A 22,969-nucleotide genomic window follows, 5' to 3' on the forward strand; every position below is an offset into this window, starting at 1 on the left:
TTCCAAGCGGTTGTCTGGGTAGGTTCCCTTCTCCAAGAATAAGGGAAAGAACTTAACCTACAGCTGGATGGCATTCAAAACAAGTGAGCATATGCTCTTGCTTAAATTACTGAGATGCTTGTGTCCAGTCCTTCACTCCAAACTATTTCATAACTTGTGTTAGGAATTGCATTTAGGTGTTCAGCTCTCAAATCAGTTCCACGTACATTTTTTCTAAGATACCAAAGGTGTTGCTGAGTAACGTTCCACTGGAGCTCAGCTGCAGACTGGAAGTCAGTTGTAGGAACAAAGGGCTTACATGACTTTTTTGCTGAGGTAATTCAATATGTTTCCAATTGCCATTTTATTTAGTGTGATGAAAACCAAAGTATACCAGTATACCAATATGCTGAATTCTACTAATATTCAATCACATCATTAGTAAAAATAAGTAAAAATAACATTGTATTTGCTGTTCTGAAAATGTACTGATTATCTTGTCCCCAACAATCCATCTTATACTTGACTCCAAGAAATCCAGCATTATGCTTCTGTCCATTTCCCCCTACTCCAGATGAGCTTTCATTTACATGAATACAGTCCCACAAGTATCTTGTAACAAGTCAGCTGTAAATGAATGCCTCATCAGAATAATAATTCAACAGATACCTGTAAAATCTTCAACAAATGTTGTTTACATAAAACTTTAGTTCATCACTTTGTATTTCAAAGGGAGTCAAAACCAATCTAAGATATACTTTGAAATGCTAGAATTCAAGCAGTATAGATGACATTAACTAAGCTGAAGTGTTCAATAGTTGAAAAAGTACTTAGAGAAAACAAACTGATGTAGGTAAGAATATTCTTATTTTAAATTCCAGTTTTCTTGTTCAAAATACTGAAAGCAACTACTACCAGTGCCAAGTCGTCACCCTCTGTATGAATCTTTAGCTGCCACTGCAGCGGGGTTTTGTTTTTAGAATTTTAGTTTTATATACATTTGGTACTGACAGTGTATAAATAAAACTAAAATATGTCAACTTCCAAAGTGTCTTGAGCCTTTTAACTGTGTGTGCAGCTCTTTCCAAGTTACACAGCCCAAGATGGGCAAGTTATGCCCCCAGCATTTCTGCCATAACCATCTTGTGCTTAGCCAAGAATCGTGTGGTATTTTAGGATGTTCTCATGATCACATATCAGAATTCTACATGAAAATATAAGCAAGCATCCAGCTTCTCATCAATCAAAAAGAGAGCTTTTAATACACAAGTTTCAAACTTACAACTCCCATGTAACTACCGAGTAACCAGGCTCCTCCTATGTAGAAAACAACTTTTGACAGCCCCAATATGGAGTGCTAATACATCCTTGTCATAAAAGGAATCAATAAAAAAGAAATGTGTTAATAATGAATTTCAAATTCAAATAATTTCCAGCACTTCAATAGAATAGGTCTGAGATTCTCTCAGGTGGTTCAGTCTTTGTAACTCCCGCAAACTTCCTTCAATCTTGTTGAGTTCTGAGTAAAACCGTACCTGAAAAGAAGAAACAGAGACATTTATAGTAAAATACATTTTAATTCTTTTAATACATCATCATACTGTGGAACTATCTGTGGTTCTGCACAGTTTAAGATATTTAAACCAAACAAACAAAGCAGCTTTTGAAAGCCAAATGAGACAGAGGCAACTGCAATTCATGCTCAGGAAGGAGCATACAGAGGAGGACTCACATTATTTGTTTCACTGAATAATTTGTTGTTGTCTGTCTCCCCCCTTTCTCAAAATCCATATTCCAAATCCAACTGAAAATGAAATAATTATCCCAGAAGATGCAACTTACTTGGGCTCTCACAAACTTATGCAGGTTTGAAAGCAACTCCTTTGCTTCTGGCAGCATCACCATGACAGTGAAGTGAGCATCAAGTAACAGGCACATCCAATCCATGATCTGAAGACAAACAAGAAAAGTACACTTACACTTCCCAGTCTGGAAATGACACACATTTGGCTCTAAAAGCTGAACTCTGAAACATTAACTTCTAATGCAAAATACATGGGTTCACATTTTAAAGCATATTTTAAGGTATATTTGGGTTTTGATTATTAAAGTGTTACATCTGACTTCACAGAGGTTACATTAACAGACAATACTTAGTAGAATGAATGTAGGCATCAACCGATTTTAGATATTCCCAACTACTCACCAAGTTACACACCACAGAAAGGGAAGGAAGTACAGTTCTTAGAATGAGCTGCTCACCTGATTTATCGTGGGGGAGCGTATTCCAGGAAGAGTGGTGTTAACTTTTTCACTGCATTTCACATACAGGTAATATAAATACCTGAGAAATAGCTGGAAGTAGAAAAGTCAGAACATTTGTAAAGGACAAGCATTTAATAGACAGAGGGATTTTTTGTTTTTGAAAGCAACATAGATGCCTGTATATTACATATTAAAAACAAGTTTTATGCTTCTCTTACATCACCCATAGCTGGATGTTTGAAAATTCTCAGCAATATTCAGTGTAAATTACATTCAGGGGTAACCACTGTTCCAAGAGACATGTCAGAGCTGAAATCAGCTTTGCTCTGATGTGTGGGTTTTTTTTGAAATCATTGGAAAATCACACATATGCTCAGGTACACACAATTCTTGAAGTTATGTATCAGCTTTTGAGAAATGGGGGAGTTTGGTGGGGTTTTTTCCTAAACTGAGGGGGATCTAGATTTGTATTACATTTGGGATTAAACAGAGTTTGTTTCTCATAATTTCTGAACTCCTGTTTCTGATAGAACTGACTAAATTACCGTGTCTTTTTCCTTTCCTAAAAAGCATCTAAATCGCGCAAAGGTAACTTGCTAACAGAATATGAGCATTTTCCAGTCAGACTGGGTCATAAAGAGGGTTTCTTACTTACATGTTCCAAAATAAGCAAGGACTACAAAAATTAGGAAGATTTCCTTAAGTACGTGGAAAAACACCATATTCCTTAATATTAAATCTTATTAGGCATCCTAATTTCATTTCCATGCATTAGTTTGTTATTCAGACTCCTGAAAGAATGGTGAATTTCTCACATACAACTGAAAAACTCTCTTCGCTTTCCCTCACCACAAAATAATAAGGGTTTTAAAACCTTTTAATGTTAAAATACTTACAATAGCTTCTTGAGCTGGAAGGTTTTTCAGGTGAGGCAAAAGAAACGTTTCAGTGTAAGCTGAATGGAGAACAGCATTTCTGTGCAGTGCTATTAAGGGAATAACACTGGAGGAAAATACCAGTTTGTACAAACCAGAGTAAATTCTAAATAGAATATTTCTCCAGGTTTTTGACAGAGGTCCTATTTGAATCTTATTTCTATCATGAAATATCTACAGCAATAGAACCATCACAATACAGTTAACTTGAACAGTTCTATCCACTGCAAGGGTGTAACTGCCTGATGTGTTTTAACAGGCAAATATCCAAATCACTGATACCATTTTCTCTTAAGTAGAGAAAGATTATTGCAAAAGTGTAATAAAACTAAGTTTAAATTGGTGTAGATACATTCTAAAAGCTAAACGTTTCTATTTATATTCTAGACAGTTTTTCTACTGAGTAGGAACTGCTCTTATGAGAGCTCAGAAACTTTCAGCAATAACAGAAGATGTGCCTTTTGGCAATACCAAATATAAACATCCACAGCACATGCAATGCTCTGGCTTCCCTTCACCATGCAGAGGATACAATAATGCTGCCTTCTGAAGCCCAACAGGGCAGGATTCACCATCACTCCTGGATTGGGCTTCCTTTGGGATTTTGGTATCATACATGTCCTGGTCCATCTCTGCACTGAAACCATTTTCTACAATTTCAGTCTTAACTTCTTTATCGTCGGATTCAACATCAATGTAACAGATCACAGAATCTAGATTCACATCTATATTTTGAAGATGGGCTTCACTAATGCTGTAGAAGAAAATTTAATGCCTTGAATTATTAGCTTTAAAATCAGCAATGCCATCAACACACATAATAAACTCTTTGAAGCTTATTATAAAAGCAAAAACATAGACTAAAATTTGGTGAAGAAAAAAATACTCATTTCAAGTTACCTTAAAAATGTTTTCAGGCAAGCATAAGTAATTTCTTCAGGAATATCTGGAAACCGTTCTAGGCAGATTTGTAAGAGATGCATATCTTTTTTCTCCAAAGCAACAGCCATTAAATCTGGACATAAACTATAAAAATATGAAATTAATAGGTTGCACAGTCCACACCCACTGAGAACTACACTGACAACTAAGGTAATAGTACTTATCTTCCTCCCCAGATGGATTTTTACGTAAAACACCAGCTTCATCAGAAAATAAGCACCTTTGGTATTAAATTGTGATAATTCAAGAGAAACTTATAAAGAACTTCATTTCTATTTTTTTAAATTGATTTTAAAGACTACTCCTTACACTAAAAAATGCAGAGTCACTACCTGTAGGACAAGTCCCGGGTTTCAACAATCTCCAGCAGGAAATTTTGAGGGTAGTACTTTGGATTTCTTTTACATCTGTCTGTAAGGGCAGTGACCACACAGCCAATGGCGGCTTGCAGATCTGGGGTTGGTGCTTTTGACATCAGTTGTCTTAATTCAGTTTCCAACACATAAGTAGAAGCATCCTGGAAAAGACAAAAATACTGTGCAACTCAGAAATACAAGGCACAGGTTTGACAACTGCCCTGGCATTAATTAGACCAAGTAGAAGCAGACCTACTTTGGAATTCAAGTTACAAAAATCCCTCGCCACTCTGTGTTTTGATAGCATAGTTTGTCTCAAGCATGAAAGAGCTAAATGAGGTAATTCCTCATTCTGAACTCAGGTAAGCAGTACCTGCTCTCAGTAACTGCTCATGGATTAATCACCTGTTACTTCAGTAACAATACCAAAGTGTCCAGCCACAAGTGAACTGCAGATAGTTTCCCTTCCTGTATGACCTATTATAACACTTACAGCAAGTTCTAGAAAGGAACTAAAGAGCTTATTACTGTATTTGCAGTGGAATTCCTGACAATTCCTCCAACTTCTTACAGCTGAAATGCCTTCAACAAAATTAAAGCCATAAATAAGAACCTAAACAAGCAAAGTTCAGATGAAATATCCTCTGCTATTTACTGTAAGACACTATCATTAACAATGAACAAATTTGTGCAAGTTTCCAGAACTCAGATGTTATAAGCCCTGTATTGTACAGCTCTCAAAACACGTTCCTGTGACAAAACTTAGTTTCATCATGCCCAAATTCCGTTCTTACACAACAATATCCTTCAACTCACCTGTTCAAGGCAGCTTGGTCAACCTGGTATGTGCAAGAGAACATGGAAAGAGATAATAGCTTAAGAGACACCTATACTATTCTGAGAGTGTCTAAACACTACTTGAGGATATTTGGGTTACTTACTTTGAGATTTAGTAAGAGCTGCCCAACTGATAAGGCCTCTGGTTGTATTTTAGCAACAGTGCTCCTTCTTGATCTTAACTGTGGTCAAGAAAAACACAGAGTTGTTATTCAGCTCCGAAATATTTAAGGACTTCAAGCAAGATAACTGGGTACTTCACATGTCAACTTGCTGTCTGGACTATGATTACTAACTGCAATTCCAGAAACAGTGTTAGAAACAATCAGTAACAGATAAAGTGAAATTTCTTTCTGCTGCAACACCTAAAAGTAGCAGCATGGGGAAGAGACAAGACAAACAACAACCTCACACGACCCTAATTCTAACTTACATTCATTTTGGACTCTGCTTTCAGAGCTACAGACTCCTGGGACTGAAAGGAAACCACCAGCTCTTCATCTTCCAGGGTATTCCAGTTCACAAATGAGGACACATCTGTGAACATACAAATGAAACTATATGAAGGTAACACAGCACATTTATTGAAGCATGAATATTGCACCAACTTCTCATGCTAATAGATACTTTCTAAACTATAATCCAAGTGATTTTATGCCAAGAAAGCTGCCAGTTTTATTTCAACAGCAGGTAATTTTATGACCTTTCTTTATACTGTTTCTCCATTTTGCCTCTGGGAGCAAGAGAAGTAAATTATTACACAATTTATCCTGAGCATTACTTGCAACATTTTACCAATACAATGTTTGATTAAACCACTATGACAGTAGAATTTTAAACTGAAGTTGACAAACTAAGGTTTGACATTGCCCTATCTAATCACAAACTCTTTGAAAACACTTTTTAGGAAACAGCACTTCACTTTGTTTTCAGTATTCATCATCAGCATTCCAGTGTTTCCAGTAATTCCAGCAGCTGAATGACAATCCAGGTTAAATGAAGCCACAATAAATTCAGATGTCTGTGTGTTTTGTTGTTCCCAGCACCAGTAAATTTAACAGCCAGGAACACAGTACAGTGTGATTTGCTTCAAGCTGTTGAGATTCAATTCATTTTATAGGACTGTGTTAAAATAACTTTTATACGATTTCAGATGTCTTCCTTTCACAAGCTCTTTTCACCGTAATTAAAAAAAAAATTCTTACCAGGGTTTTGACTGTCCTTGAGCTTTCCCACAGCAGCTGCCAAGGATGATGTTTCACACTTGTACATAATTACAGTCAACACTTTCCCATGAATTAAAAAAAAATTTTCCTCATAACACCACAACTGCAAAATATTAAAATGTGTCATTAATAAGATGAGCAGAGAAGTGAGTTCCTGCACTGATGTGTAACTCCTTCCTACAAAGTTCAATTAGAAGTCAGTGATCAGATTATTTAAAATTATTTTCAGTAGGTTTAACATTTGTTAACAGACCTTCACTAACTGCTGATTTTAAATACAGAAATTAGAAGTGTTCTGTTCAGTATTTTTCCAGGGATGTCCTTAAGTACAGCAGTTCCTCCAAGGCATTAAGTCCCTTTTCAAGTTTCCTCTTGTGCAATTTTAAGACAAAAGCAGTCAGCTGTTCTGGTTCACCAGTGCATTTATTCCTTAGGTGCTATTTTACCTATTTGACTCCTGAATAGCTTGAAATGCTGTTCGGGAGATCATAGAATCATTTAGGCTTTCAACTGCAAATTGCCTGAACAGAAGAGACACTGTTGGGTTTTGTGTTCAGTGATTTTATTCACACCAAATAATCAAGACCATGAGATGTGACAAAGTACTAAATTATCAGAGAAATCCCCACAGGCCACAATTCTCCCAATGAATATTCTGACAGAAATTGCTCATCAACTGGTCAGTATTAATTTTGCTTCAGATGTTGCATTCACTGCTCCTCCAGCAGCAGCAGAGCTCTGCAGCCCAACACTCCCTTCCCTGCTGTCAAATGCATAAAGCTCAAGGACCCCAAACCCATGAGCTTTACCTGGCCGTTGGTCCCCAGGGGCAGTTCCTTTGAGGTTTGCAACGTCTGAAATTTTGTATTCCATATGCTCAGGCACTCTAAGGGAAGTAAGAGATAGAGGTTATGATCCCAAAAGTAACATAAATGCTACATTTGCCTTTACTACTTTCAGTTACAAACGCTGCGGGAAACAGAAATAACTGTTTCAATATAGCTCGGCCAGTATTTAGCATCAGGAATTACATCACTCAGGTTACATCTCAATTTAAAGATGAGTTGGTTTTCCAACGAAGAGCTTTAAACCAGAAGCTGGGACAAGAGGGACAGCACAATTTTCCTGCCTAGTGCTTTGCCCAAGGAAATTTTAGACCTTACAACATCTTTATATGATTTTTCAAGTTACCTCTGGGTTCTTTCCCAGGTACAGCCAGACTGCCCAACACTGCAATGTGGTCTTTGTCCAGGACAACTAAAGATGTTCCTTTCAGAACAGTTCCTGGGACTGAAAAGTTTAGTAGTAGTGACTTGGACAAAATTTCTTCTTCCTCAGTATCTTGCTGCAGAGGTATCAGAACCTGGTACACAGAGTCATTGGAATCTGTAAAAAAAAAAAAAAAAAAAAATCACTCTTTTACAATTGGTTTTTGTGGGAAAAAAAACCTGTTTGATATGATATAGCAAAAGAACATCTAAAAAGACAAAATCCAGTGAATGCTGAAAGAAGAATTAATACAGGATATTTAAAGCACTCACTATGATCCAAAGCAGCAAAATAAAGGTATAGCAATAAGGGTATAGTGAGAGCTGCAGGGTACATGTGATCACAGGTAGGAACAGTTCACCTTTGCAGCCATTAAAGTATCAGGAAGGTTTAATTACTACTTGTAGCTGTTTTAAGAAGTTTAAAAAACTAAAAATATTAAACAGCAATTCATAAATATCAACATTTTATGTCCTTCCATACAATTCTTTCCTTCATTATCCCATCCCATTAGAAAATATAACTTACACAAACACAGAAGTGTGACAGTTTGGTTTGTTATATGTGCTGTGAAACACAGTGGCTTGGATGCTTCCTGTTGTTCAAGCTTGTATTTGTGTAGACTACTCAGCTTAGGTTTCTGTACATAGACAAAAAAATCCCCACCCTAAAACAAAAAAAGAAAATAAAGCTTTCCTTTAATTTACACAAAGAAAATATAACAGAAATTCAGATATTAGTACTGCTTAACTTTGGATGTTGTGCAAAATTAGGAAATTGTGTTTTCTATAGGGCATCAGCCTAATTCAGAGAATCCACAGACTCTACAAGTAAAGAATATTCTTATTTGATGCAACAAATGGACTCAAAGGAAGAAGCATTTGCATGAAGACAGATTTACGCATAATTCCTTTTTTAAAAACATACATCCTATTCAACAGTTCTTCTCAATGAGCAATGAAGAGTCACACAATGTCTACTGTATTTCATCTTATTAATTGTCCTCTGCAGTTCTAAGAGCCCTGTTTCTCAGCCCTGAAAGCAACACAACTTCCATTTAACTGCTGTATTGATTAAATCAGGATAATGATTCCACTAAAAGCTCTTAAAATCAAATAAATCAGGTGATGGATTTTGAAAAAAGCCATTCAGGTCTCCTGGTATGATTTTTAAAATAAAAAGTATTTAACTCACTTTCTCAGTAGTGAAAATTAAGATAGGTTGTTGGCCTTCCATAAAAGCTCCACTCCACCTAAAACCAGAAAGCTGGATGAACATCTTTCAAACTCTAGGTTTATACAAAAAGTCGTATCACTATTCCTTAGGCACCTTTCAATTTTTAGGAAATCTGTAAAAGTAATTCTAACATTTTAAAAACAATGTGTTGGAACAAAACACCCAACCCCAAGATCTTGGTCTTTGATTTCCCCCCATCTCCTCAAAAAAGGGAAAAGCTTTCATCATCGCAGTTAATTCCTCTGAATCATCACAAAGTGGCATCACTTACCTGATGACTTCATCTGAGATAATGTTTTCAATCTCCTGTTGTGGGGCTTCCAAAAGCACATCCAGCGTCCGAACCCCACCTCCCCTGAACAGCACCACTGGCCCCCCATTGGGCAGGGAATGGATCCTGTACACATCTGCTGAGAGCTGCAAGAACAAAAACAAATCTCTGTTCTCTGCTACATTACCCTGAAAAGTGAGTGCTTTATTCATTATTATAACTTTTTCCAATAAAATTTAACAGAAGAATGATGTACCTTTAAGATCCTTAATAATATAGATCTAGTAGCTGCTGATTTGTTGAAATGCCACAAATAATGCAAATCACTACCCCCAAAAAAAAAAAAAAGCCAGGAAAATGTCCTGATGAGCATCATATTCCTGAATCACATCATAAAAACCATAACAGGGTCAGGAGGTCACACAACCGCTCTACAGCAACACACAAAGTGTTGTTTAACACATCAAGCAGCAGAACACAAAGATCTGTAATTGAACACAATTCATCATCTTTAAAGAAAGTCCAATCATTTTAAGACAAATATTCTGATAATAAAGTCAATGCAAGTGGATTCCTTGCAATACTCCAGAACATCATGAAGCATAAGTTAAGCTAAAATGTAATATGGCCAACACTATGAAAATTAGAGCATTTCTTCCCTCCACGGGGATCCAAAACACATAGAAGAGAACACATGAAGGAGACTTACTGTTGCTTTAAAGGCTTTGTCCAAGTTAATGTCTTCATTCTTCCATATTCTTAAAACCTTTAAGACAAGCATCATTTTTAGGTAAAACAATAACACACAGACTTGTCAGCACTCAAAACACCAGCAATTGCAACAGGAGGGAAACACACAGGGAGTATTCACAGTGACTTGAGTGGGAACTGGCCCAGGAGGGGCAGAGACAGCAGGAACTGAAACCAAGCTCAGAAATCCTGAATTGGAAAGGACAGGAAAGAGTAAGGAAAAAGGCACAGCAGAACTGTAAATGAAAGTAGATCAGAGTGATGGAGACAGTGAGATAGAGTTGGCCTGATTTCCACAAGCAGTGCAAGGCTAGGAGTGGTATTTCATCAACAACAATGAAAAGCCAAAGACCCAGCATGATCTAAGCAAATGCTACACATACACACAGAAACTTTTAACTATGAAACAAGAGCAGAAGAACAAGGATGGGGTCTGAACTACTGTAACCACTCCAGTACCATGACCATGCAGTTGTAAATGTCACCCAGGTTGCAACAGGAAAAATAACTTATCCTTAGGGAGTGTGTGCATGAGGCACTGAGAATCTCCTGTGTTTAAAGGACCAACAGACTGAAGATGCTCATGCCACCAACATGCTGAGGGTCCCCCACATGTTCAACCAGAAATGTCACACTGCTGATTTTGTCCCTACTTACATTCCCTCAAGAAAACCCACGACATCCTTTTTTCCTCTAAAGAAGGATGAAGGCTCTCACCTTGTCGTCATGAACTGCGATGTACTCATGGGTTTCAAAGTTGCACACAACAGGACAGGTGAGAATCTGCCCGTGTTTAACTGACCAACAGCCCAGGGGCTTCTGATCCGAAATCTACAGAGTCAGAACAAAGACACTGCAATTAAAATACAACATATGAAAGATCACTTTGGGGACTTCTCTCATGACAAAAAGGAAATGCAAGGCAGCCACATCGGATCTGAATTAGAATATTAAAATATGGAAACCGCTATACTCAAAAATTCCTCTTGAGCATTCCTGTTTCCACCTTTAACACCAACAGTTTCAGAACAACAGGAAAGAACTCTACATTAATTAGATTTCTTTTCATGTAAGAAATAACTTTGACCTCTAACAGTCTGAAGGGCTTATGCCATGAAGCACAGATACAAGGCACCACTTTTTTGAAGGGCAGATACTAATTTTAATTGCTAGTGTAATTTGCTTTTAGTGACTAATACAATCATACACAGACTTGTGCTTTTTTTCTTTCTATTTCAAGGTGAGTTACTGAAACCAAGAGCAGGGGATTTTGCTGTCTGAACTCTTGTTCTGTGTGATTCACACCCAACTGCTCTGAGGGCACTCAACCCCCTCTCCTCACTCCAGAGTACACTGGGCATATTTATAACACAGTTATGTTCTCACATATGGTCTTGGCACTGGGAATAAGGAACCCAAAGGAGGTTGCATCATCAACCCACTAAGATCATGGAATGGTCTGAGTTGGAAGGGACTTTAGATCACCAAGTCCCACCCCCTGCCATGGGCAGGGACACCTTCCACTATCCCAGGTTGCTCCAAGCCCCATCCAATCTGGCCTTGGACACTTCCAGGGATGGGGCAGCCACAGCTTCTCTGGGAACCTGTGCTAGGGCCTCTCCACCCTCACAGGGAAGAATTTCTTCCCAATATCCAATCGAAACCTACTCTCTTTCAGTTTAAGCCCATCCCTGCTTGTCCTGTCACTACAATCCCCAACCGCATGGATGTGATAGTCAGCTAAAGACAAACTCAAATATTTGCCTTAAAGTTTCTTATTATGGTCTACTGAATAACAGAGACCAGAACACACTTTTCGTTTCAGGTGCTGCAAACCAAAATCTTCCGTGCTGCAGCCAGCAGGACAGCACCTGACACTGAGCTGACAGCCCAGAACCTGGAACTGCAGGTAACACGTACCTGTGGCTTCGCGACGGAAGTGTTTTTTGGGACGGGGAATGGACAGAGAACATCAGCAAAAGGAAAACTACTCGGACAAGCGCCCGAGCCGCCCCATGTTCCCGGGCAGAGGGAGCGGGGGCAGCGGGGAGCGCAGGGGGCAGAGTATGGCCGGGCCGGGCTGGAGTCGCTCCTGGGCCGGGGCCGTTCCCCGCCCCGCCTCCCACGGGGGATGGCGGCTGCAGGTGGGGGCGCCTGGGGACAGACAGCGGGGCCCGGGGACAGACAGCGAAGTCTGGCCCGGACAGGCAGGGTGAAAGGGAATACGGGAGGCACCGCGGCCCCGGCCCTGCCCGGGAGAACCCCCACCTAGGCCGGGGCTACCCGGGGCGGCGGTGCCGCCCCCGAGGACGCGCGGACGGTACCTTGAAGAGCGTGGCGGCCCGGCCGCGCTCGGTGAGCAGCACGAGGTCGCGGCCCGGGCCCGGCTCCAGGCACAACCCGGGGCCGCCGCCGCCGGGGCCAGGCCCGCGCAGCGTGAAGCTCTCGCACAGCGCCGCCATCTTGGCCAGGCCGGGCTCTCGCGAGAGCTGGCGCGACGCGCGCGCCCCAGCGTGACCCGGGGGCGGGGCCGGCCGGGGTCGGGACAGGGCCGGCGCTGTCGCGACAGGGAGTGAGCGCTGCTGTCGTGCGGCCCTGCCCGGCCGGGCCTGCGCCTTCCCCCGAGCGTGCAGGGCGGCTCTGCAGCGGGCTTCGGCAGAGGGTCTGCGATGACGCTGCGTTCCGAATGTGTTAGATACAAAACCTAAGGAAAGACGATGATTATTATCCTCAGAACATCGTCAGAAAGCGGGACAGTCAGGGATCCATGGGCACTGCCCTTATTCAGGCGTTGCCGGGGCTTTTCGCGCACTGTGTCCATCGCTCCTGCACCGGTTCCCACGGTTGGTCCCGCAGTGCCGAGCGTATGCTAATGAGAGGTCAGATTTATGCTAATGAATGGATCACGTGCACGCCAATGAGAGGGCTCTCGTCTATGTTAATGAGAGGTCACGTGTATGTTAATGAAAAGCGGTCACGTGTGCGCTAATTTGCACGAGGAGTGGAGGTGAAGGCTTCTGTGGGGTTTAATGTGCGCGCAAACCGCGCTGGATTTAGGGCTGCACCGGGATGCGGCCCCGCCCTGTGCGAGGTGCCCTGTAAGGCACAAGGTGGGGTTGTCCCCTCTGCCGCAGCACAGCCTGGCCCCGCCGACCGCGCAGCCGGAGGGTTCCCGTCAGGGTTTCACCACTTTGTATTTTCTTGTGTAGGATTTTGAGTGTGTGCAGATTTCAGTGCAGCCCTACCCAGGAATAGGAGCCCAAGCTGTAAAAGACATCAAATCAAACCAACAACCAACAGCGACAGGTCAGGCCGGGTCCCTGGGGGTCACTTTGGGACTGGGCACTGCCCCATCTGCTCAGCCACGCCTGGCTTTGGTGGCAGGGCCGGGCACAGTGACCCCAGCAGGGCTGCCGAGATGTCCCCGGCGTGCGCGGGCTCTGTCCCCTTTGCGCCGTGTGATTTCCAATCTAAGACATTTCCAGTCCCCTCTTTGTTTCCTCTGCCCTGTCCCACGCTGCTCTGAAGCGTTTCCCTCCTGAATGAGCGCTGCCGTTCCTCTGGAGCAGGGAAAGCTTCGTTTCTATGGAGAAAGTCTCTGTGTAAAAGCTTATGAAGAATCGTTGTACAAGGGAAATTTCTGTTGACTAAAATTAACTGACTTGGAGACAAGCCTGAGAGGATTCGAGTGGTCTCTTTTCCAGTATTTTCCAGTTACTTGGTACAACATGGAGCTGCCAAACCCTGCATAAAGAATTAGATTCCCCACTGAAAAACTTCCTTGTCAACCAAATGGTTGACATTTGCAAGTGAATGGGCTAGTGCCAGACTAATGGGGCACCTGCCCCGGTAAAACTTTTACAGAGCTGAGGCACAACAGAACCCAGGAGAAGTTGTAAGTGCTTTAAATTTTCCTCACAAAGCTAATTCTTTGTGCTATTTAATTTTGAGGAAGTGACTTGCAGCGCTGGGGTAGAAATGTCAATGGTACATGTTAATGAGGAGGCTCCTGCCTACAGGAGACCCAGGAAGAGAAAACAGCCACCATTGTAAAGAATAGTTGTTGGTAGTTTATTTACAACAAAATGCAAGGAAAAATACAATATTAAAAATAATAAATAACTTGGAAAAAAACCAGAAACTAAGTGATATGAGAAAAATGACAGTCAAATTCTCGTGCTGAGCCTTGCACTATTTAACGTGCAGAGCAAATCAAGACTTGGTCCTTCTTTGATGGTGGTGATGTATTGCCTGATGTTGCCATCAGTGCTCTAGATAAAAAAAATTAATTACTGGACATACAGAATCACGTGGAATTATCACAGAAATGAAATAAACCAATAAAACCTGTTTTAGTGACACCACAAAACTACAGGAGATAGTAATTCAATGACTATGCTGTTCATTTAATGCAAAACATTGTTAGACTTATTTAGCAATTTTAACTTACACATAGAAAACCAAGTCCAAACGATGGCAACAGAAAGTCTCCTATTGACAAGATCTTGAATTGTCTCTTACTGCACTCACTAATTCATAAAAAGCATATACATCTGGCTTATTTCAAAGGATAACACATTATTTTGAAGTTGTAGTGCAGCAAGCTTCAAAGCAGTTTTAACAAAGTATAGCAGTCTTGTTACAAACTGAAATCCAAGGAACAAATATTTCAGTTTCAGTCTCTACAGCAGCAATTAATGCAAGTTGGCTACTAGATGTCACAAAATCACCTTCCAGAATAATCAAAAAAGCCAAAGAACAAGGTCAAATTGTTTCTTCCCACAGGATTTATCCAGTCCTTTACAAAATTAACCATTACATTCATAAGAAATCCCATTAAGTACGTGTTTCAGGAATGTGCTGCTCCTTACAACTTTTATGGGTCCCTCCCTTTTTGAGTTTTTAGGAGATCGACCCTTCTGAAGCTGCACTGAATTGCCAGTTGTTTTGTAATGATTGTTCTGTCCAAAGTACACACAAGTACAAGCAAAGCTTGGAGTTTTCATAGAAACCTGAACAAACTCATCACATTTTTTGCTCTAAACTGTATTCTCCTTGATAAAAAATTCCTTGCCAAGTCCTAGCAGAGCTGCATCACGAAATTCTTGTCACTGTGGCACAGAAGAGGAACACGACTGTGGTGCCTGCTCGGCTCTGCTGCCAGGCACCATGCTCTGAAGCTGTACTCAGTAAATAACCACAGCTTTTATTTTTGCAAACAAAGTGAGGAACACCTGCCAAACTCTCTATTTTAATTCCAATAAACATGTTTGAAAATACAACAGAAAGCACTGGGAAAAATCAGTACTGAAAACAACCCCTTCTCCTCAAGGTGTTACACTGAAATACTCAGACTTTCCTTCTCATTTCATTTCATGTGGGTTTGTGTACTTGCTGGGAATATTCTATCTTACCCTAAATAGCAACCAACCAAACAGAAAAAGACATTTAAAGATCGTATTGACCAAATGAGTGGTGACTGGTGGAGAGAGCAAGGCAGAACTCAGCACTGGGTACTTCCACAGGCAGTGAAAGCCTGGGGTACTCTTATCCAAAGCAGGGACACATTACAGATCTTTTAATTGGCCTTGATTAGGCAGCAGCATGGAGGCAGAGTGGCTGTTCCTGACCCTGCCAGTGGTGAATCGAACTGTGGGGACACTAAAGCTGGGCACATCTCTGCCAGGCAGATATTCAAATCTGTCCTGTTCAAGTAAGCTAATAATTTTCACAAATGTCTTATCCCCAAACCTACTTAATATCATAATCAATTATCCACCCAGGATTGGAAATCAATCAGTTAAACATGAGTAAAGGTGGGACTGCTGTGATCTAATAATCTGTGTCAAACCCAGATACCAAAATGTGAATAGAAACAGCCACGTGTGAGCACGAGGACACTGTGAATAGAGCTGAGTAAATTTGTATTGGACAAATTAAAAATCCATTGAAACAGACGTTCAGGTGGAGCAGACCTGAACTATTTCTGTATGGGCCAAAGTCAGGCAATGAGAAAACAACCAAACAAAGCTTTATGTTTTCAAAGGCTTCCCTTTGCTGCTAATATTCCAATCTTGATACTAAATCAATATTAACAATAAAAAGATTACACATGATCCTATGATTCGATAATGTGCACCCTTGTTAAGCTGAAATCATAAACCAATGTAGGAAAGTTTTGTTTTCAGTATTACAGCAGCTTCTTTTTAAACAGAACATCACCCATCAAGTCACCAATCACTTGGAATTACCAGCTCTGGGAAGAAAAGCAAAGCCAAGCATAGACAAGACATGGGAGAATGCAGGAAGTCAGACCACAGCAAACCTACAGAGAGCTCCTGGATTTTGCTGGCTGCAGGATTTTCACTATCAGACAAATGAACACTTGTTTCAGTGCAGGTTGGCAGTGGAATTACTTCTGCCCCTAAAACTTCCTGCTAAATACCACACATTCCACAAAACTTGTACTGCAGCTGCAGCCAGCGAGGAGCTCAGTACATTTCAGCCACTGTGCCCCAGGTTTGGGCACCCCCAAACTGAGTGTTCAATATTCAGTGATAGCTCAGTTCTGGAGAAGTCTCTTTTTTTCTCAATCCATGAACCATGTCAGTGGTGGTACAAAGTATCACCCACTTGGATCATGATTCAGGTAAGAGCCGTCATTCCCTGGGAATTGAACAGTGGCCCATTGAATGTCACCAAGAGACAGGAACTGCAGCAGCCCTCAAACAGTAATTTGTGTGGAAGAGAGCAAAGTGCCCCAAAGCAGGGGCAGCGGGAAAAGGGTCTCGCTCAGTTTATGCATTGAACAGGAAGGAAGGAAGAGACCACTCCTGCCATTTATTTTTCTCCTTCTTCCACAATCTACGCTTCCCTCTGAGAAACATCCTTGTCTACAGTTTAATTCCTGAGATTTAAGAGTGATTTCACACACAGACCAGGAAGAGCACTTCTGGCTGCTCAACATCACCCACGATTTGTTTGCTTTTTAAAGTGACTGATTTTGTCCCCCTTCTCCAGACGAGGCAGTCCCTGGATCCAGCTGTCTGTCAGCAGATTGTTCTGTTTAGCAAAGATGTGAGGCAGGAAAGCAAAAGGAGTCTTGTTTTCTTCCCTTTACATTCAAGGTCTCCCAGCCTGACTACCACTCTTCTTCCAGCGAGGAAAAGACAGAATTCATTGCTTTTGCTTCTTAACTGACACAATTCAGCTGCTTTTTTCAATGTCACAGAACACCATTGATGAACACCAACACTCTGAGTTCACAAAAGGATGGGGAAGAGCTAGTAAAATACATTATCTACATGAAATAGGTGGTTTCTTTTACAAATTCATTGCAAGGTAGAAATAGTTCAATGACCTCAAAGTCAGTATAGTTAATTACAGCTGGGGCTTTGATACAGTGATATTTTAGGTTTGAAAAGATTTGTGTTTTATATTTTAGGCCCCAAATCCTGAGTCGTATTAAACGAAATGTGGATCTGTTGGTGTTCAAGTACAATGAGTTACAGGTCAAAGGTTTATGAACACACAGGAGAAGCCTGAGAGTGGGTAAGATTTTAAAATTGGTTATAAAAGAAGAAAATGGGAGTTTTTTTTCTGTTAACCCTGCATTCTAATTGGCACTAATTTGCCTTAGAAGTCCTTGGCAGATTTACTTAATACCTACTCCTAATTATAAATGCTGTGACCTAGATGAGGGTTTGCAGGCAGAATACTGCTACAGAAAGATTGATTTTCATTTATAGCATCCCCTCAGACTGTTCCATTGATGTCAGTAAGATGCACCATATGGCTTGAAACACTACTTTAGGAATATATAAACTACCTTCTCTTGCATGCACTTTTCAGAAGGTTTTAAGGATCAAGTCTGAGGAAAGGAGTCATCTTTCCACACCAGAAAGATCATTTGAAGCAAAAAAACCCCCAAAACAACCAAATAATCAACAAACCACCATGACCTTTGTAGCAATTGAGTTATGTCACTCTTGCTGTGGCAGACATGGCTTATCAGGAGGAAACATGCAGGGTTAATTTAAAATTTTTTTTTCGATGGATCTGGAAGAGTGAGAGTTTCTGGAGCAGACTTTTTCCGAGGCCGATCTTTGGGAACTGTTAGGAAATCAGGAGCATCTGTGGAGAGAGGAGTTGATGGAGCACTAGATGGAGCACTGCGGGTTGAGGAAGGCATGGAAATATTAGAGATAGATATTGCCGGTGGGAAAATCCCAATCTTCTTGTTGGTAGCTTCCTGAGTGGCTCGTTCAAACTCTCGGACTTCATCCATTGTCATGTCTTCAACGAGAAGGAATGAAAGACAAAGGCACGTTAGAATAATTTCAAATAATAATTTCATTAACTCAGTTAAACTACTTCCATCCAAATCCTAAATCAGGGAATGATTGCTTATCATGCATCTCATTAAGTGATTCTCCACATGAATGCCTTCCCATTGTAACGAGCTGAATGGAGCACAATAAGCACAATGTAAAGGAAACAAAGTTTTAAGTACATTAATCACGTACTAGTGGTTCTTCTACCTGGGTCTGAGCTGAATAAAGATTGCTGCCTCTTTAATTGCTGGGAAAATCCAGCTATTCCACAGGCAAGTAAAGAGTACATTTGGATATACAGTCAGCAGGTAGAATTTTTCAGAACTTCAAACAAAATATAACTGAAAGGGATTTAAAATTTTTCATTTGGATTATGAGCCCAAATGGGCAAAGGGTTGTCATGGTTTGTTCATCTGCTGTAATTATCAAGGGATGAAAAATTCTCTCTCCTTCCATTGACTTGTAGCTGCAGCTTCATGCACAGGACCGAGCCTGTTTTGCTTTTCCACTAATAAAGCCTAAAGAATTCCATCTCCCCTGACAAAGGCACAACTTTCAAAGCCGTGCTTCCCAACTTTCCATCCAGAAACTGCACTTAAATATCGGTGGGCAAGTGACAAATCCACGGCTCAATTCCCTGCAAAATGTAGGCAAAATGAGATGAGAGATTAAAGCCATTTCGGAATGGAAAGTCGGGTGCCCGGGACATGTCCTGAGGTGCCAGAGGCGTCCCGGTGCTGCCGAACCCCACAAGAGGGCAGCGCGATCCCATCATGGACGGGCTCTGCCGGAGCCGAGCCGTGCAAAACTTCGGATAAAATCCCAAGGGAAAGACATCTGCTACAAACTGGGAAGTTGAGCAGAAAATCAGCAAGGCTCTTCTGGAACCTGCTGCTCCATGTCTGCAGTGCCTGCAAGACGCCCACCGAGCCAACTGAAAGCAATGTTAAGATTTTTGCTGAATGTCAAGTTAAATTCATAAATTTGAAGTATTTCATTAGACCATTTATAGATTCTTTGAGACACGAAAGCTCAAAAACCTAGAAATAAAACCAGTAGTCTTTTAATCAATTAAGAAGTCTCACATATCTGAGTGTCTGAAGCACAGGGCTGGCAGTGGGGATTACCAAGTGTGTGAAAAAATCCTGTCCTTCCAGGGCATTGATGCTTTTTACCACTACCCAGCTGCAGACGTGCAACCTTGGCTGTCGAAGCAGCTTTATGTTGTGTTCCAACATCATATTAAATAAACAAAAGCGAGCATGGTGCCAGCTGCCTTCACTCCCCCCTGCACCACATTCCGGGGACCTTTCCAGCCCACACTGCCAGTTATTAGGAGTGAGAATGCTGCCTATTTCAGATCTGACAGAAGTGCTGGCAATAAACAGATGGTCCCAGAGGAACTGTACCTACTTGTGTTGGAGAGAGGTTTGAACCTGTTTTGCTGGTTTACATTTCATTTCACACCATGTAACAGTGTGTGAATGCTTCTGCACTCAAAGGGTCCCAAATCCCCCTGAAATGACAGGGATTTTGATTGAGGAATTCTGTATGACGTGAACCAAAAGCTGCCTTGGACAAATGAAGGGGACAGGAAGGTTTCTCAGTGCACTGTCCTTTTAAGTGAAGTCTTGCTGAATGGAACCTCCAAGACTCTTCATTTTCAATTCAGAGATGAAATGCTTCAATTGATTTTTGCTTTTTAGCTTATATTTGCTCTAATTTCCTTCTGGTCTGATACACAGTCAAGTAGAACAGTCCTTACACTGAACTAGGAAGACTCAGATTCACTTTTTTTTTTTGGTAATAACAACTTCTGTTCTGACCTCAATGACAATTTTTCCACATGGAAACTACAGGTGGCAGACTTCATTCAGAACCAAATCCTGAAGTGTAGAGCCAAAATCTGAACTAATTCTCTACTAAGGAGTAACCTTGATGTCAGTGAAGCTGCTGTGTTACAAACACAGGAATTACCTTCCTGGAGACTACGCCCTCCTCAGGCTGGTGACAACTGACACTGAGCAAGAACCAAGGAAAGACTTGGAGCCGTTCAGGCCTTGCCCCACACTCGTTACGTGACTAAACCCAGCACTAAGTTCCACAGCACCATTAGCAGAAATAAAGGAATAATGACATTTCAGGAGCAAAGGCCACTGCAACTTCTCTATTTGCAGAGAGTATCAATCTCTAATTTTAGGTCTCTACTTGTGGGGCCCAAATTAGGTAATTAAGTACTTTATGAAATCTCCAGACTTTGAATCAAAGAACCTACACAGAAACCTGGTCTTCTCTCCAAACCACTGTTACATACTTCTGAAAATACTTCCACCTTGTTGGTAGCTGATGATGGTGACATTAAAGTTACCTTGAAAAGAGTGAATAATTAATTAGATTTTTTTTTCCTGGTGAAACAAAGAATTTTGTGAGTCCCATAGAAGTTTTCCACTCCCCATGTTCTTGGCTTTTTGACTGGACCACTGCGAACTCCTGCATTTTTTAACTATTCAAAGAATAGAAAGTAAAAATCCTCTTTAACTTCCTCTTTATGCATCCAACTGAAATTTGAGCATTATGTTTTCCTGGAAGCCAGGGAGCTGTATATGAGCCCAACCCCACCCTCCCTTACATAACTGACAGGTTTACAATGCAAACCAAAGGCAAGATCACACTTCATGGAGAAAGATTCTGTTCTTATTGAAGCAAAACCTCCCCAAAATTCCACTGACTGATCAGCAATTGGTTGCTCTTCTCTAGTCTGTGCAGATGTATTGACTGAGGATGGGCAATACGTTTTAAAAATTGACATACTCTTGCTTTGGCATGGCTCTCTATTTCATCCACAGTAGATGAATGTTGGTTGCAAACTTTAATGTTGGTTTTTTCATGCATATTTTTCTCGTATTCTCGAACATCATCCATAGTCATATCTGTAAAAAGTTCAAAATTGTTGGCATTTTCCATTGATTCAGTGCAAACTTCATTTTTTTCTTTTCTAAGGAGAAGGTTCTAGGAGCAAAAATCTTTCAGCAGAAGCCAACAAAGGATTTTTTAAAAAGCAAGGAGCAACTAGCTTTATGAAAATTGCCTCATAAAGGTAGTTGTGTCAGCTAAGGAAGGTGTGAGGTTAAGTCAAAGGGAGTCAGAGAACAGGAAGGAGTGGAAATTGTTTAGGAGTATCCATGTAATGTAAGGTAGGCAGGAAGTACTGAAATGCAGGCCTTGGCAAAGGCCAAGATCTTCTAAAGAGATTTTAGAAGATCCTTTGGAATAGAGAATAGATACAGAAATATTATAAATATTTACTTACCTTTCCAGCACTTGTAAAAAGAGTTTTTGTTAACTTTGCATTGTGCATCTCATAACCAGCAAAACTCTCAGTGTTAGAGCCCACACCAGTTTAGATTCAGAAACTAACACTTATACTGATAAGTAAATTAATAGTGACTATGTTAATGGTTGTGTATCCTCAAGCAATTGAATTAATTATAAGAATTAGAAATATACCACAAATCAGGCTGATCCCACCAGCAGGGTCACTGACCACTGCCCAGCCTGGCTGGGGGTGGCCACCCAGCACAATCTGCAAGGCGCTATGGAACACCAGGCAATGGTTACACATTTAACAGGATTTGTCATCAACCACAGCTCCAGCAACAACATAAAGAATCCAATTGACTTGTGACCTTACTCTTCTGAGTATTCCCATGCTTTCCATAAATCCACTGGGGAGTAAGGAGTCAGAACGGGAGTGTTGTCAGAGTTTGGTCTGTTCTTTATGATGCTTTGGGAACTTCAGAGCCTCGTAAAAACAGCCATCAACTTTTTACTCAAAACACTTAAAGAGCATTTTATTAGCACAGTCTGCTTGCAAATGGGTGCCCCTTTGGTCATGCACTGTGATCTGCTCTTGAGACTCCCATTGTTCTCAAGTTTATGATGTGCCACTGGGATTTGGGAATTCTTGTATCACACCACTCCTTGTTCTGTGCTATGAGATGCCTGCTGCATTTTATGAGGCAGCTTTTAAGGCAAGATACTTCAGCTGTTACAGTGGCAGCACAATGTCGTAATTTATCAGTAAAAAGAAATGCAGTCTAAAATTTTGATCAGTGGCAGCACAATGTCGTAATTTATCAGTAAAAAGAAATGCAGTCTAAAATTTTGATCAGTGGCAGCACAATGTCGTAATTCATCAGTAAAAAGAAATGCAGTCTAAAATTTTGATCAAAAGGAAACATGGAATACCACTAACTCGTACTCTTTCAGTCTTTAACTGTTATCTGGAATGAGAAGTAAGCTCAGAAGCCGTGTCAGTAACATGCTGGGATGCACTTTGCCAAGCAGAGAACATGCTCTTTATTAGTAAGTAACACTGAGAAAATAGAATTTCTTAATAATAAAGCTAAATACAGTTTAGTAAATTAAATGACAAAACACATTCATACTTACAGGGTCAGTAGCAGCAACCAGTCATTACCATAACACATTTTTTATTACACTGATTGATTCAGTTTAGCTGACTACCATCATTTCCAGGTCTCTCAAACTTTCATTTTAAAAGGTGTTA

At 40.7% G+C, this 22,969-nt stretch overlaps 2 protein-coding genes across 5 annotated transcripts in view; both read right to left on the minus strand.

The window, feature by feature from the left end:
* Nucleotides 1–324: 324 nt before the first annotated feature.
* NOL11 (nucleolar protein 11) lies at nt 325–12,543 on the minus strand. Its single transcript, XM_042025469.1, has 18 exons — nt 12,391–12,543; nt 10,784–10,897; nt 10,026–10,082; nt 9,317–9,462; nt 9,004–9,061; nt 8,338–8,476; nt 7,732–7,926; nt 7,350–7,426; nt 6,520–6,643; nt 5,748–5,851; nt 5,419–5,496; nt 4,454–4,638; nt 4,080–4,205; nt 3,712–3,933; nt 3,141–3,219; nt 2,242–2,334; nt 1,822–1,929; nt 325–1,514 (listed from the first exon to the last, which is right to left on the minus strand). The coding sequence occupies exons 1-18, from the start codon at nt 12,526–12,528 to the stop codon at nt 1,401–1,403; spliced, it is 2,157 nt and encodes a 718-aa protein (XP_041881403.1). The 5' UTR covers nt 12,529–12,543; the 3' UTR covers nt 325–1,400.
* Nucleotides 12,544–14,113: 1,570 nt separating this feature from the next.
* PITPNC1 (phosphatidylinositol transfer protein cytoplasmic 1) overlaps nt 14,114–22,969 on the minus strand; it is an 80,657-nt gene continuing 71,801 nt past the window's right edge. For 2 of the 4 annotated variants that reach the window (XM_042025474.1, XM_042025472.1), the window contains one exon: nt 14,114–18,361. In XM_042025474.1, the coding sequence (XP_041881408.1) occupies nt 18,102–18,361 (260 nt within the window). In that variant the 3' untranslated portion in view covers nt 14,114–18,101. Of the gene's footprint in view, nt 18,362–20,674; nt 20,768–21,210; nt 21,330–22,969 lie in introns of all 4 variants that reach the window. The other 2 variants (XM_042025473.1, XM_042025476.1) reach the window with 2 other exon arrangements.

This window comes from Corvus kubaryi, unplaced genomic scaffold (assembly GCF_017639235.1).
Source record: "Corvus kubaryi isolate FWS band 111438036 unplaced genomic scaffold, C.kubaryi_AGA036_p1.0 37272, whole genome shotgun sequence".
NCBI lineage: Eukaryota > Metazoa > Chordata > Aves > Passeriformes > Corvidae > Corvus > Corvus kubaryi.

What these genes read in the sequence shown, in the direction of transcription:
- NOL11 (XM_042025469.1), bottom strand. Translation starts at nt 12,528, where the DNA reads ATGGCGGCGCTGTGCGAGAGCTTCACGCTGCGCGGGCCTGGCCCCGGC. An exon ending in CCCTGGGGACCAACGGCCAG is followed by an intron (nt 6,644 to 7,349) that starts GTAAAGCTCATG and finishes AATATTTTGCAG; the next exon opens with TTGTGGTGTTATGAGGAAAA. An exon ending in TTCCAGCTCAAGAAGCTATT is followed by an intron (nt 2,335 to 3,140) that starts GTAAGTATTTTA and finishes TTCTACTTCCAG; the next exon opens with CTATTTCTCAGGTATTTATA.